Source organism: Podarcis filfolensis (assembly GCF_964270895.1).
Source record: "Podarcis filfolensis genome assembly, chromosome: 16".
Taxonomy (NCBI): Eukaryota; Metazoa; Chordata; class Lepidosauria; order Squamata; family Lacertidae; genus Podarcis; species Podarcis filfolensis.
In genome coordinates this window covers 8,580,506-8,593,199 of record NC_139620.1, presented here as the reverse complement: position 1 = coordinate 8,593,199, position 12,694 = coordinate 8,580,506, and the positions used below count along the sequence as shown (strand labels likewise).

Genomic DNA, 12,694 nt, shown 5'->3' with positions numbered 1-12,694 from the left:
CAATATGGAGTCCTGGCCTTCCATTCCACTTCTCCAGGGTTTTGGTTTTTGTCTCTGCCTCCCTCAGACACTCAGTTACTGGATTTGGCCAGTGGATGTGGGTGGTGCTGTGGTTTAAACCACAGAGCCTAGGACTTGCTGATCAGAAGGTTGGCGGTTCAAATCCCCACGACGGGGTGAGCTCCCATCGCTCAGTCCCTGCTCCTGCCAACCTAGCAGTTGAAAAGCACGTCAAAGTACAAGTAGATAAATAGGTACCGCTCCGGCGGAAAGGTAAACGGCGTTTCCATGCGCTGCTCCGGTTCGCCAGAAGCGGCTTAGTCCTGCTGGCCACATGACCCGGAAGCTGTACGCCGGCTCCCTCGGCCAATAAAGCGAGATGAGCGCTGCAACCCCAGAGTTGGTCATGACTGGACCGAACGGTCAGGGGTCCCTTTACCTTTTTAACCTCTTCAGATTTTTTTTTTTTTATTGGGGGGGTGCAGCGTTGTTAGCAGCTTATCCTACAGCACAAGGGTGAAATTTGCGTTCACCGCTCCACTGACTTTTGCCTTCACTTGCCTTCCTGGAGCGCAAACGGCTGTGCCAAAGGTTTGATGGCCCAGACATCATCCCTGTCCAGCTTCCGCAGGGAATTAAGCGGGACAGTGGCAGAGCGGCCAAAATCCACAAAGAACACTACCGCCATATCCTCCACCTTCTCCACAACCCAGCACCTGAGAAAGGGAGAGAGGCAAAAGAGAGAGAGAAAAAAAGATACCTCCGCTTTTAATTTTCCACCCAGTATTCTGTTCCCAATGAGGGGCAGCCAGGTGTCGCTGGGAAGCTTGCGACCTCCCCTGCTGTAAGTCCCCAGCCTCCAGTACCCCCAAGGTATACTGCTGTGGCACAGGGAGGCTCAACTGTGCCGTCATAACTAACAGCCACCTGCAGATATCTCCATTTGTCTTAACTACATGATTTGTTCTCAATCCCAAACGCGCAACATGTATTTGTTTCCATAATCCCCTCACCTGTTCCAGGCATAGCCTTCGTCCCCAACAATGCACTCTGCCAAGCAGCGTGTCCCTTGTTGAACCTCTTTCTTTGTCAGAAAGGGTGCACAAGACTCACTTTCCGCCAAGGCCCCAAACAGCATCCGCATAGCCTGATGGCATTCCTACATTTTTAACAGCAAAAACAGTATCCGGTGTATTTTAGCTCCTGTTGAACGTTCACATACACAAGCAAAAGTCCTCTAGCATTTCATTTCTCTTTTAAGTGGCATACCGTCTTTCTGAATTACTGTACATAAGGCGGTATACAAGCTGAAGAAACAACAAAACACACAGCAACGATCACATACGCCTGATAATCTGATCCAATACAAAGAAGTCCCAATAACTTTGAAATAATCGACTTATATCAATTAAAGCAATATTCAATAATCCACTGTAATACAATAGTGAACAGTAATATTTAATATCAGCAAATAATAATTAAACAGTTTACATTAATCAATTACAATAAATAATAGTGCAATCCAAATTTCAAAGGTCAGTCCTTCAAGTCCCAAAATGTGTCTCTAATGCTACTCTGAGGCTAGAGACAGGCTTCACAAAAGTGGAGGCTGGAGTGTGGGTGACCACACTCAATTATTGGCTTAAACTATTTCCCTGTGGCCTTGGCCCGCTAACTATGAATGATGATTTTCAATCTATGTGAAAAACAGGCAGAGGCAACTAAAATCTCATCCCTGGGTTTCTCTCCAGGTCTTCTACTTAGAATGGAATATGATCAGGCTAAAGCGCTCTTTAAACAACTTGTAGTAGACACAGAGCACCAATTGGATCTAGCCAATTGGATCTTGCCATGGAATCCACCAGGTACCGTATTTTTCACCCTATAGGACGCACCGTCCCATAAGGCGCACCTAGTTTTTTGGGGGGGAAATAAGGGGGGGGGAATTATTTCCCCCCCAGGCGCGGGGCTGGGGCGGGGGAGGCCCGAGCTTCCCCCGACCCCAGCCCCTAAACAGGCAGCTCTCTGCAAGCCGTGGGAGCTGAGCGCTGGCTCCCGCTGCTTGCGGAGAGGTCCGCGAAGCCTGGAGAGCGAGAGGGGTCGGTGCGCACCGACCCCTCTCACTCTCCAGGCTTCAGCGAAAGCCTGCATTCGCCCCATAGGACGCACACACATTTCCCCTTCATTTTTGGAGGGGAAAAAGTGCGTCCTATAGGGCTTTGCCTCCCCTATGGCATATCTAACCAAACTCGAAGTCCCTAAACACCAAAGGGCTTTTACCCTGACTCGATGTCATGCCCTCCCCTTGGCCGTTATTGAAGGCCGATACAGGAAGATTGACTACCCAGAGAGACAATGATCCTGTGACTCTGGACAAATAGAAACAGTAGAGCATGTCCTTCTCCAGTGCCTGTTATTACAGAGACATTCGTATCAGCCTGATTTCCCCACTACTTCATAAGTACCCAGGCCACACAGGGTGATTCTATACCTCCCTGCTGCTCTGATACCAATCCTGCTACAACATACAATGCTGCTAGATTCTGCACAGCAGCGCTCAAAATTCATCAGAGGATGACCTGTGCTACAAACTAGATTCAATGAACATATCAGAGTGCTCTGTAAATTAATATAGTCTATGTAAGTCTTTTATATAGCAACCTTTTATGCTCTTCCATACCCACCCAATGCTCCTATCACTTCTTTTAGCTTCTTTTAAATTCTTATAGACTTTTATAGTCACCTATTACTGTAATACCTTTTAGCTTTCCAAAACGCTTTTCAGGTTTTAAATGACTGTATCTCACCCGTTTATGCTGGTCTATGACCGTAATAAAGATTTGTATTGCATTGTGCTAAACTATAATCAAGAAAAATAACAGCAAATCACAATGCACAAAATACCACAAAACATACAAAGCCATGAAAAACTGAGAAACAAGGACACACAACCCTTAAAACTATCCCTGAACTACTCACTTTCTAGCTGCTTTCCGCTGTTCTCAAAGTCATGGTCTGGGAAAGGCTCCGAGGGCTGGAGGGTGAGGCAAGGCAGGTGTAAAAAGCCATTGCCTGATGGGCAGCACAGCATCCCTCTCCCCTCACATTTCCACTTGCAGACGCTCCATTTAAAGAAGAAACATTTCAGTTCCTCTAGCCTCCTTCCTTTCACTACACAACGTGTGCAGAGGCCATCAAAAGCAACTTTCTACCATTTGCCCTCTTTCCCGAACGAGGCCAGTGCCATTCAAAGTGCGTTAGAGCTCAATGAACCGCCGTCTGTTGCATTGCAGCACATTGTGCGCTTACGTTGCTTTCACCGCTAACAGGGGGCACTAAACTGTTTCGCTTTGCCAGGCTGTATGGAGCCAAAATCCTGGGAAGCGGTGGGCAAACAGGCAAGTGGTATAACCAAAACGAATTTGCGGCTTGCACCAACCTCTGTGAGATGGATGGCCCAGAAGAAGGGGGTCTGCGGAATGGTATCCAACACCAGAAGCGCAGCTTTCCCGACAACTTTTGCTATGGAGAACAGCCAGCCCACATCCTTAAAGCAATCTGCTAACATCTGCAGCAAGAACAAAGTTCTGGAAGGAAAGTCACAACACGGATCAAAATATTCTTCTGGTACTCAGTTTAAAATACCGTATTTTTCGCTCCATAAGACACACTTTTTCCCTCCTAAAAAGTAAGGGGAAATGTGTGTGCGTCTTATGGAGTGAATGCAGGGGGGAGGCAGGAAGGGAAAGCCCCCAAGCGCCGCACACAGGCTCCGCGTGGCTCTTGTGGGCTTTTCTCCAGGAGGGAGAAGGGACTTCTCCCTCCTTGTAGAAAAGCCCGCAGGAGCCGCGCGCTCCTTAAAGGGTGCGCGGCTCCTGTGGGCTTTTGTGGGAGGTGGGGGTATTGCCATAGCTGCGCGCAGCCCCTCCAGCCGGGAGAGGCTACGCACGGCTATGGGTTCTTTAGCCACGCACAGCCTCTCCCGGCTGGAGAGGTTGCATGCGGCTAAAGAGGAAGCCAAGACAGCGAGCGGGATGGATCCCGCTCGCTGTCTTGGCTTCTTTGCTCTTTGGGGCTGGGGGGGGGGGACCCAGGCTTCCCCTGGCAGCCCCAGAAGCTCTTTGGGGCTGGGGAGGAAATAAGATTTTTTTTCTTGACTTCCCCCTCTAAAAACTAGGTGCCCCTTATGGTCCGGTGCGCCTTATGTATCGAAAAATACGGTACCTAGCAGGAGAACATAAATCACAGAAGTCAAGAGATGATCAAGGAGTCAAAGAAAGTGCCCAATGGGGTTACAAAATTTTGGGCTTGTTCGTTCAGAGAAGAGGCAAGTAAGAGTCGGGGTGCAGGGGTGGAATGTATAAATGACGAAAGTAGACAGAGAAGAGTTTCCCTTCCCTTCTCATAACTATGGAGCTTTCATACATCCAACAAAGTGAAGTATTTGAATATTCAGGAGGGATAAAAAGGTAGGATTTGGCCTTTGACACCATCGACCATAACATCCTTCTGGACCGTCTTGAGGGGCTGGGAGCTGGGGGCACTGTTATACGGTGGTTCCGTTCCTTTCTCCTGGGCCGTGTCCAGAAAGTGGTGTTGGGGGATGAGTGTTCAGACCCCTGGGCTCTCACTTGTGGGGTGCCTCAGGGTTCCGTCCTCTCCCCCATGCTTTTTAATATCTATATGAAGCCGCTGGGAGAGATCATCAGGGGGTTTGGGCTGGGTGTTCATCAGTATGCAGATGACACCCAGCTCTACCTCTCCTTTAAATGAGAACCAGCGAAGGTGGTGAAGGTCCTGTGTGAGTGCCTGGAGGCGGTTGGAGGATGGATGGCAGCTAACAGATTGAGGTTGAATCCTGACAAGACAGAAATACTGTTTTTGGGGGACAGGGGGCGGGCGGGTGTGGGGGATTCCCTGGTCCTGAATGGGGTAACTGTGCCCCTGAAAGACCAGGTACACAGCCTGGGAGTCATTTTGGACTCACAGCTGTCCATGGAGGCACAGGTTAATTCTGTGTCCAGGGCGGCTGTCTACCAACTCCACCTGGTACGCAGGCTAAGACCTTACCTTCCTGTGGACTGTCTCGCCAGAGTGGTGCATGCTCTGGTTATCTCCCGCTTGGACTACTGCAATGCACTCTACGTGGGGCTACCTTTGAAAGTGACCCGGAAGCTGCAATTAATCCAGAATGCGGCAGCTAAACTGGTGACTGGGAGTGGCCACTGGGACCACATAACAGCGGTCCTGAGAGATCTGCATTGGCTCCCAGTACGTTTCCGAGAACAATTCAAAGTGTTGGTGCTGACCTTTAAAGTCCTAAATGGCCTCGGCCCTGTATACCTGAAGGAGCGTCTCCACCTCCATCGTTCAGCCCGGACACTGAGATCCAGTGCCGAGGGCCTTCTGGCAGTTCCCTCATTGCGAGAAGTGAGGTTACAGGGAACCAGACAGAGGGCCTTCTCGATAGTGGCACCCGCCCTGTGGAACACCCTCCCTTAAGATGTGAAGGAAATAAGCAGCTAACCTATCTTTAAAAGACATCTGAAAGCAGCCCTGTTCAGGGAAGTTTTTAATATTTAATGCTGTACTGTCTTTAACATTTGATTGGGAGCCGCCCAGAGTGGCTGGGGAAACTTAGCCAGATGGGCAGGGAATAAATAATATTATATTATTATTATTATTATTATTATTATTATTATTATTATTATTAGATTTATTCACACAGTGCATAGTTAAATAATGGAGGCAGTGATGGCCACTACTTTGGATGGCTTTAAAAGAAGACTGTACAAATTCATTATCAATGGCTATTGTTCTCCTGCTACTGTCCAGTATTTTTCTGATTATCACTTGCTGGGAATCTAAAGTGATTAGAGTTGCTCTTGCACTCAGGAGCTGTTTGTGGGCTTCTGGTTGTAAGAACAGGATGTTGGACTAGAGGAGGGTTTCCAAGACTTGGGTCTCTAGCTGTTTTTGGACTACAGTTCCCATCATCTTTGACCACTGGTCCTGCTAACTAGGGATGATGGGAGTTGTAGTCCAAAAACAGCTGGAGACTTAAGTTTGGGAAACCCCTGGACTACAGCCAACAGGGCTCTTCTTATGTCCGGCCTCCCCAATGTGCACTTCTCAATTTTTCCTCTGAATTTCGCAATATAGTTCTTCAGCCAAGTGATGTATGCAAAAATGAATATGCCGAGGCAAAGCATGCGTAGAAGTGCATATAATCGTGAAAATAACATGACTGGGGAAATCACTTTGCAAAAAAGATATGCATGCGAGTAGAAATTTACACCCAAATTTGGGATGTTTATAAAAAATATGTTTAAAAATACAATAATAGTTTTGACTCCATGCTAGCATTCGAGTGATAAAGGAACTAAAAGGAGGTGGACTACAATTAAGGATTTATTATGTTTTCAGAATGTATTAGAAAAATTATATAGAAAGGTTTATTGTTTTGTGTACATTCGAATGTAAGATAAAACATATGCAAAGGGACTTGACAAAGTTGAAGAAAAGATTTTGGAAGATAAAAGGGGAAAAAATATTTACTTTCATTATTATTTTCTGTGCGGGTGTGGGTGTGTGGGTGTCTGCACATATGTGTGTTGTTGTATGCAATGTTTGGGAGGAAATAAGACGGTAAATAACAAACTAAATATCCATGTATGTAATTTTTATTTCTTAATTATATTTAGTGGTAGTATGGCTGTATTGTTTTTTGTAACATAAAACCATTCAATAAAAATTATTAAAAAAGAAAAAAGAAAAGAAATGTACACCCAAATGCGGATGACATTTCATGCTACTTCGTGTTGTTGTAAGATATTCCTCCTCACCTCATTTCCATGGGAATGGCATAAAGGGCCTTCAGCTTCGGAGGGTCCAAGGTCTGCGTGTTGGCTTTTGGGGAAAGATCTGCAGAGAACAAGACAGGAATTCAGGGGGAATTAAAGAAGAGGCAAGGTTTGAGAATGGCAGTAGAAACGGAACTGAAACGAAGTCAACAGAGAGAGAGACAGAAAGCCTGGTCTCAATATGCTTAGGGGGATCCCAAGGTGAAGAACACCACACTGCCCCATTAAAAAACCCCAAAAAGGGGTTCCCACCCGGAACTCAGTCCAATGAGGACTGAGCATGCTCAGTAGCCGTGGAATGTTGAGGGTCCGTGCAAAATTCTCACCGACTGTCTGTAGGGGCACTTGGGAACCTGCGCAAGGGAGTTTGACAGACAACCAATAAGGTGATGTACCGTATTTTTCGCTCTATAAGACACACTTTTCCCCTCCTAAAAAATAAGGGGAAATGTGTGTGCGTCTTATAGAGCGAATGCAGGCGGGAGGCTCTGCTCAGCGCTCCCTTTAAAGAGCCGTGTGGAGCGTGTGTGCGGCTCTTGGGGGCTTTTCCCCGAGGAGGGAGAAGGGCTGCCCCCAAGAGCCGCACACACACTCCGCGAGCACTTTACAGGGGAGCCTTCCTCCCGCTGCCCTCAAGAGGCTTGCTTCACGCAGCTATCCCATAAGCCAGGACAGCAAGAGGCTATCCCAGAAGCCAGGTCCCTCTTGGTGTTCTGGCTTCTGGGATTCAGAATATTTTTTGTCTTGTTTTCCTCCTCCAAAAACTAGTTGCGTCTTATGATCTGGTGCGTCTTGTAGAGCAAAAAATATGGTGATCGTGATGTCCTGTGATTGACAGGTGGGCATCCCCGCCCACCCACCACATTTGATCCTAATATAATAATACCGTATTTTTCGGTGTATAAGACTATAGTTTTCCCTAAATTTTTGAAGTTTAAAGTAAGGAGTTGCCTTATACAAGGATAGTGTATAGTGCGTTTTCTTAATTTTGAGTCCCAAAAAATAGGGGGCGTCTTATACACGGGGGAGTCTTTTACACGGAAAAATACGGTAATTATTATTAATTAAATTTATATATTGCCCTGCAGCTGTAGATCTCAGGGCAGTTCACAACATAAAATTACAAAAGATGCAGGTGCACACAGCGGCGTAGCATGGGTTGTCAGCACCCGGGGCAAGGCAAGTAATTTGCGCCCCCTAACCCGGGGCAAGGCAAGTAATTTGCGCCCCCTAACCCCTAACCTGCCGCCGCTGCCAGCTTCTTCTTGCTGCTGCCTGGGCTGGTCTGGTGTGGTTCTCTCCCGCGCTCAGTGCTGCGCTGGGCGGCCGCTGCACTGTCCCTCCCCCAGATAGTCCCTCGCTCTCTCTCCGCACCGCACGCCTGGCACCCACCCCCTCCACAGTGGGCGGTGACCCGGCGGCTCGGATCGGATTCGCACAGCCAGCACTGCAGTGAGAGAGAGTGGGTGAGCCAGGTAGGGGCAGAGAGCTGTGAGTGCGAGCGCGCCCGCCCCAAATGTTGCGCCCGGTGCAGCCGGCCCCCCCTGCACCCCCCACGCTACGCCACTGGGTGCACACACTTTTGTGTGTGGCGTGGTGTCTGAGCAGAGCCCTTCATCTGATAAGGTGAGCTCCAATTCATCGCTGTTGCAATTAAACAACAACAATATGCCCTTCACCCTAAGGTCCCAGGGTGAGTTGCAACAATTCAAAACAGCTTACATTATCGCAAAACGACTTAAATCAAAATGAAAAAGCGTTTAAAAAAACAACTCAAAGGCACAGGAGTCTTTGAGTTACTTTTTTAAAGAAAAAAAATCAGTGGGTTTAACAAGTAATAAATATTTAAATTTGTTGGTTTGGGTTTTTTTACAGGTGCCATAAGACACCATTATCATTAATTATTATTCCTACCCCCCCCCACCCTAAGGTGCCATGCATGAGTCACAACATTAAAGCACAGTGTTAAAAACAGTTTAAAACAACTTAAAGATAAAGGTAAAGGGACCCCTGACCATTAGGTCCAGTCGTGGCCGACTCTGGGGTTGCGGCTCTCATCTCACTTTATTGGCCGAGGGAGCAAGCGTACAGCTTCCGGGTCATGTGGCCAGCAGGACTAAGCCGCTTCTGGGGAACCAGAGCAGCGCACGGAAACACCGTTTACCTTCCTGCCAGAGTGGTACCTATTTCTCTCCTTGCACTTTGAGGTGCTTTCGAACTGCTAGGTTGGCAGGAGCAGGGACCGAGCAACAGGAGCTCACCCCGTTGCGGGGATTCGAACCACCGACCTTCTGATCAGCAAGTCCTTGGCTCTGTGGTTTAACCCACAGCGCCACCCGCTACAATCCTCCAAGTGAGGTGGGTCCTAAAAACACACACATCAAGTGTCAAAAGCCAGGGTAAAAAAAGTGGGTCCAGGTAAGCGTGTGTTAAATAGGTTTTAAGTTTACAATATCATTCTCATTTCATTTGGCCTGAAAATTTGATTTCTTCGCCCAGCGAGGAAATCACTGTCATTTTGCAGGGTGGATGGGGGAGAGTGGAAAGCTGCCCTGAGCCCCCAGGATATAGCAGGGAGGAAATAAAGAGAAAAACGCCCCCACGGGTGCAACATACCACACTTGGGTCCGGTCTCTTCCCAAGGGATGGGTTCCAAATCCTGCAATGAAACGTGAGGTTTGGAGCCCCGTCATCCAGAAAAGGAAAAACACCTAACACCTATCGGGAAGCGCTTATTGCTCAGTGGGTAGAGCAGCAGGTCACGAGTTCAAATCCTGACATTTTTAGGTAGGGCTGGGAGAGAAGGACCCTGGCTAAAAACCAGGAAGAGAGCTTCTGCCAGTCAGTGTAGACCAGGCTTCCTCAATCTCGGCCCTCCAGGTGTTTTTTTGGCCTACAACTCTCATGATCCCTAGCTAGGACCACTGGTCAGGGATGATGGGAATTGTAGTCTCAAAACATCTGGAGGGCTGAGGTTGAGGAAGCCCAGTGTAGATGATGCCAGTCAGTCAGTTTTATTGCACATAGCCAAAGGCTACCACAATGTACACAGAATCATTCAACAATTAAAAAAATATATACTGGATTGATACAAAAAACTTAAAACATTTATGTTATCAAGACATTACCTACTCTAAACAGAGCTATAAAAGTACCTTAATATACAAATTAAGACATTAAACAATAAAATTTATAAGCTAAAATTATCACATGGCCACTAATATATTAAAAAATGATGTTAATTAATACAGTGCGCAGTTATATTCGGAGTTTGGTGATCAGGATAAAATACAGCTTGATATAGATAGGGTCAAATAAATTCATCTCCTCTACAGTTGGTGGCTACCTTGGCTTAATAATTTGCTCTAATTTTCCTAGCGGCAGTTGCAAAGAGTGCTACACGCCAGGTCACATACTTATCTGTGTCTGCGAGGAGATATAAAATCATGTCAGAGGGGTTCTGGCCAGGGGACCTTGTCATTATAAAGTAAAGGGACCCCTGACCGTTAGGTCCAGTCATGACTGACTCTGGGGTTGCGGCGCTCAACTCGCTTTATTGGCCGAGGGAGCCGGTGTACAGCTTCCGGGTCATGTGGCCAGCATGACTAAGACGCTTCTGGCGAACCAGAGCAGCACACGGAAACGCCATTTACCTTCCCGCCAGAGTGGTACCTATTTATCTACTTGCACTTTGACGGGCTTTCCAACTGTCATTATAGATGATGCTAAAAGAGAGGTAGGAATATTTACCGGCATCTCTGTGTCCGTGTTTGTGGGCTCGCGGACCCTCCTGTCCTCCGCAACGGCCACTGTTATGCGTCGCCCGTGAACCAGGCTCCCGTTCATCCGCTTGATGGCAAGCTTGACCATGTCGGCGGACGCCAGCTCCAGAAACCCAAAGCTGCGGAGAAGGAGAAGCGACGTCAGCTGTTGCGCCATGTTGGCATTTCAATCTCTCCAGAAAAAAGAGAGCCAGGGAAGGAGAATCGCTCAGCGTTGGCTAAGGACATGGGCTACATGCCCTTCCGGAACCACACGCCAGTGGTGGGCGGGGCCAGAGGCAAAAGTGGGAGGGGCCACTTTTTTATATACAGTGGTACCTCTGGATGCGAACAGGATCTGTTTCAGAGCCCTGTTCGCATCCTGAAGCGAACGCAACGCGTGTCTGGCAATTCACTGCTTCCGCGCATGCATGTGACGTCATTTTGAGCATGTGCGAGTGGCAAAACCCGGAAGTAACGCGCTCCATTACTTCCGAGTCGCCGCGGAGCACAACCCGAAAAGGATTAACCTGAAGCGACTTCAACCCGAGGTATGACTGTATGGTTTACAAGTCCCAGCCAGACAAAAGCAAGCATGGATGGTACGAAGCAGGTGAGTGAGAGGCGTGGTCTAGGGAGAGCTGCGAGGGCCAGATCGGTCGGCCTCAGGGGCCACAGTCCTCCCACTCTTGGGGGAAAGTGGGCAACAGCAACCTACTGGGGGCAGCAGGAAGCGTCCAAGTCAAAGGAGGTGGAGCCAGATAAAAGCAGGAGGGGGGCAAAGACCCCCAAAGCAGGCAGGGTATAGTCTCTCCCCATTCTCTTCCTTCATCCTTCATCTGAGCATCACCACAGGTGGAAGGGAATGCATTCAGCCCCCCAGGCTATCCGCCCATAATGGGAAGATCTCGCAATGAAGGAAGGTGAGGACAGGTGACCCCACCTAGGCCCGAAGTCACCCCCCCAACCAGGCCTCAAAAGTGTCCAAAATTCCTTTTGTCTTCTAAAAACCCACAGCTACAGCTTTTCTGTGGATTCTCACAAGATGCTGGTACATAGGCAAAATGCTATTCTTTTATCAGCATGAGAAGGCTTCAAAAGGCTCTGTCATTGCCAAGAATACTCAGGCCTGAGAACTGACTTTTATCTCATTCTAGTTGCAACATCTGAACACTCTGAAACCCCTTGGCTTCTCACCCACCCCCCCTTTCCTGGGAAGAGTCCACAATAGTCCCAAGACAGCTTTCTGTTCATGCTCAGAGGAACTCATGGACAGGACTCCCGAGGGAGGAGAAAGGGGAGGTAACTGGAATGGGAATATATACTCTGTGCACATGACTGTGAACTCGTGCATGTTTTTGTGAGTTATCACACTTGCTCCTTCTACCAGTTCATGGATGTTAGAAATAAAAGCCTTTTCTCCGAAACTATTCCTTGAGTGTCTGTTGACTCCCATCTCCCTTTCCCGGGCGCAATATTTTTCCCACCCGAGGGCAAAGCCTCATAAGGCTACAGCAAGGCCAAAGAGGATCACCCTCGCGGGAGGGCGGACATTCCCCAATCCCTGAACGGAGGGTTATCAAAGGTTTCTTCCAATACCTCCCGTTTAGCGCAGGATGTACCTGGTAAAAGTTGTCTTGTGTTTCTTGACCGTCTTCACACCAAACTCCCGGAATGCAAGCGCTAACTCTGTCTAGAAACAAGAGGGGAAGATTCACAACGGGATTAACACCCCACCCCGAAAATCACTCTCGGGCTAAACCCAGAGAGATCCCTGCAGTTTAGTTACAGCACACAAAGGGATATATTTAGAGGCAAGTCCCCGAGTTTCAAATCTAAGGCCTTGCCTGCACGGTGAATTTAAAGCAGTACTGAGCACTTTAAACAGTCATGGCTTCCTCCAAAGGAATCCTGGGAGGTGGAGGTTTTTTTTTTTTTAAATAGATATTTATTAGAATTTTACAACACATAAAAAACAGACAAATCCACACAAAAAACCAAAAAATACACACTTAATGAAAAAGAAAAAGGATCCACTTTTAAATTTCAATGTTCTATAACCCTCTTTCC

At 47.8% G+C, this 12,694-nt stretch overlaps 1 protein-coding gene across 5 annotated transcripts in view; it reads right to left on the bottom strand.

Annotated features, from left to right (window-relative positions):
* The window catches only part of TDRD10 (tudor domain containing 10), a gene marked incomplete at its 5' end in the record, with an annotated part of 40,077 nt that overhangs the window by 3,633 nt on the left and 23,750 nt on the right, over positions 1–12,694 (bottom strand). For all 5 annotated transcript variants that reach the window (XR_014542655.1, XR_014542656.1, XM_083591325.1 and 2 more), the window contains 7 exons: positions 562–716; positions 1,014–1,159; positions 3,440–3,587; positions 6,846–6,924; positions 9,480–9,522; positions 10,614–10,764; positions 12,247–12,317. Coding sequence is in view for 3 of the 5 variants with exons in the window: in XM_083591325.1 (XP_083447451.1) it covers positions 562–716; positions 1,014–1,159; positions 3,440–3,587; positions 6,846–6,924; positions 9,480–9,522; positions 10,614–10,764; positions 12,247–12,317 (793 nt within the window). The remainder of the gene's footprint in view (positions 1–561; positions 717–1,013; positions 1,160–3,439; positions 3,588–6,845; positions 6,925–9,479; positions 9,523–10,613; positions 10,765–12,246; positions 12,318–12,694) is intronic.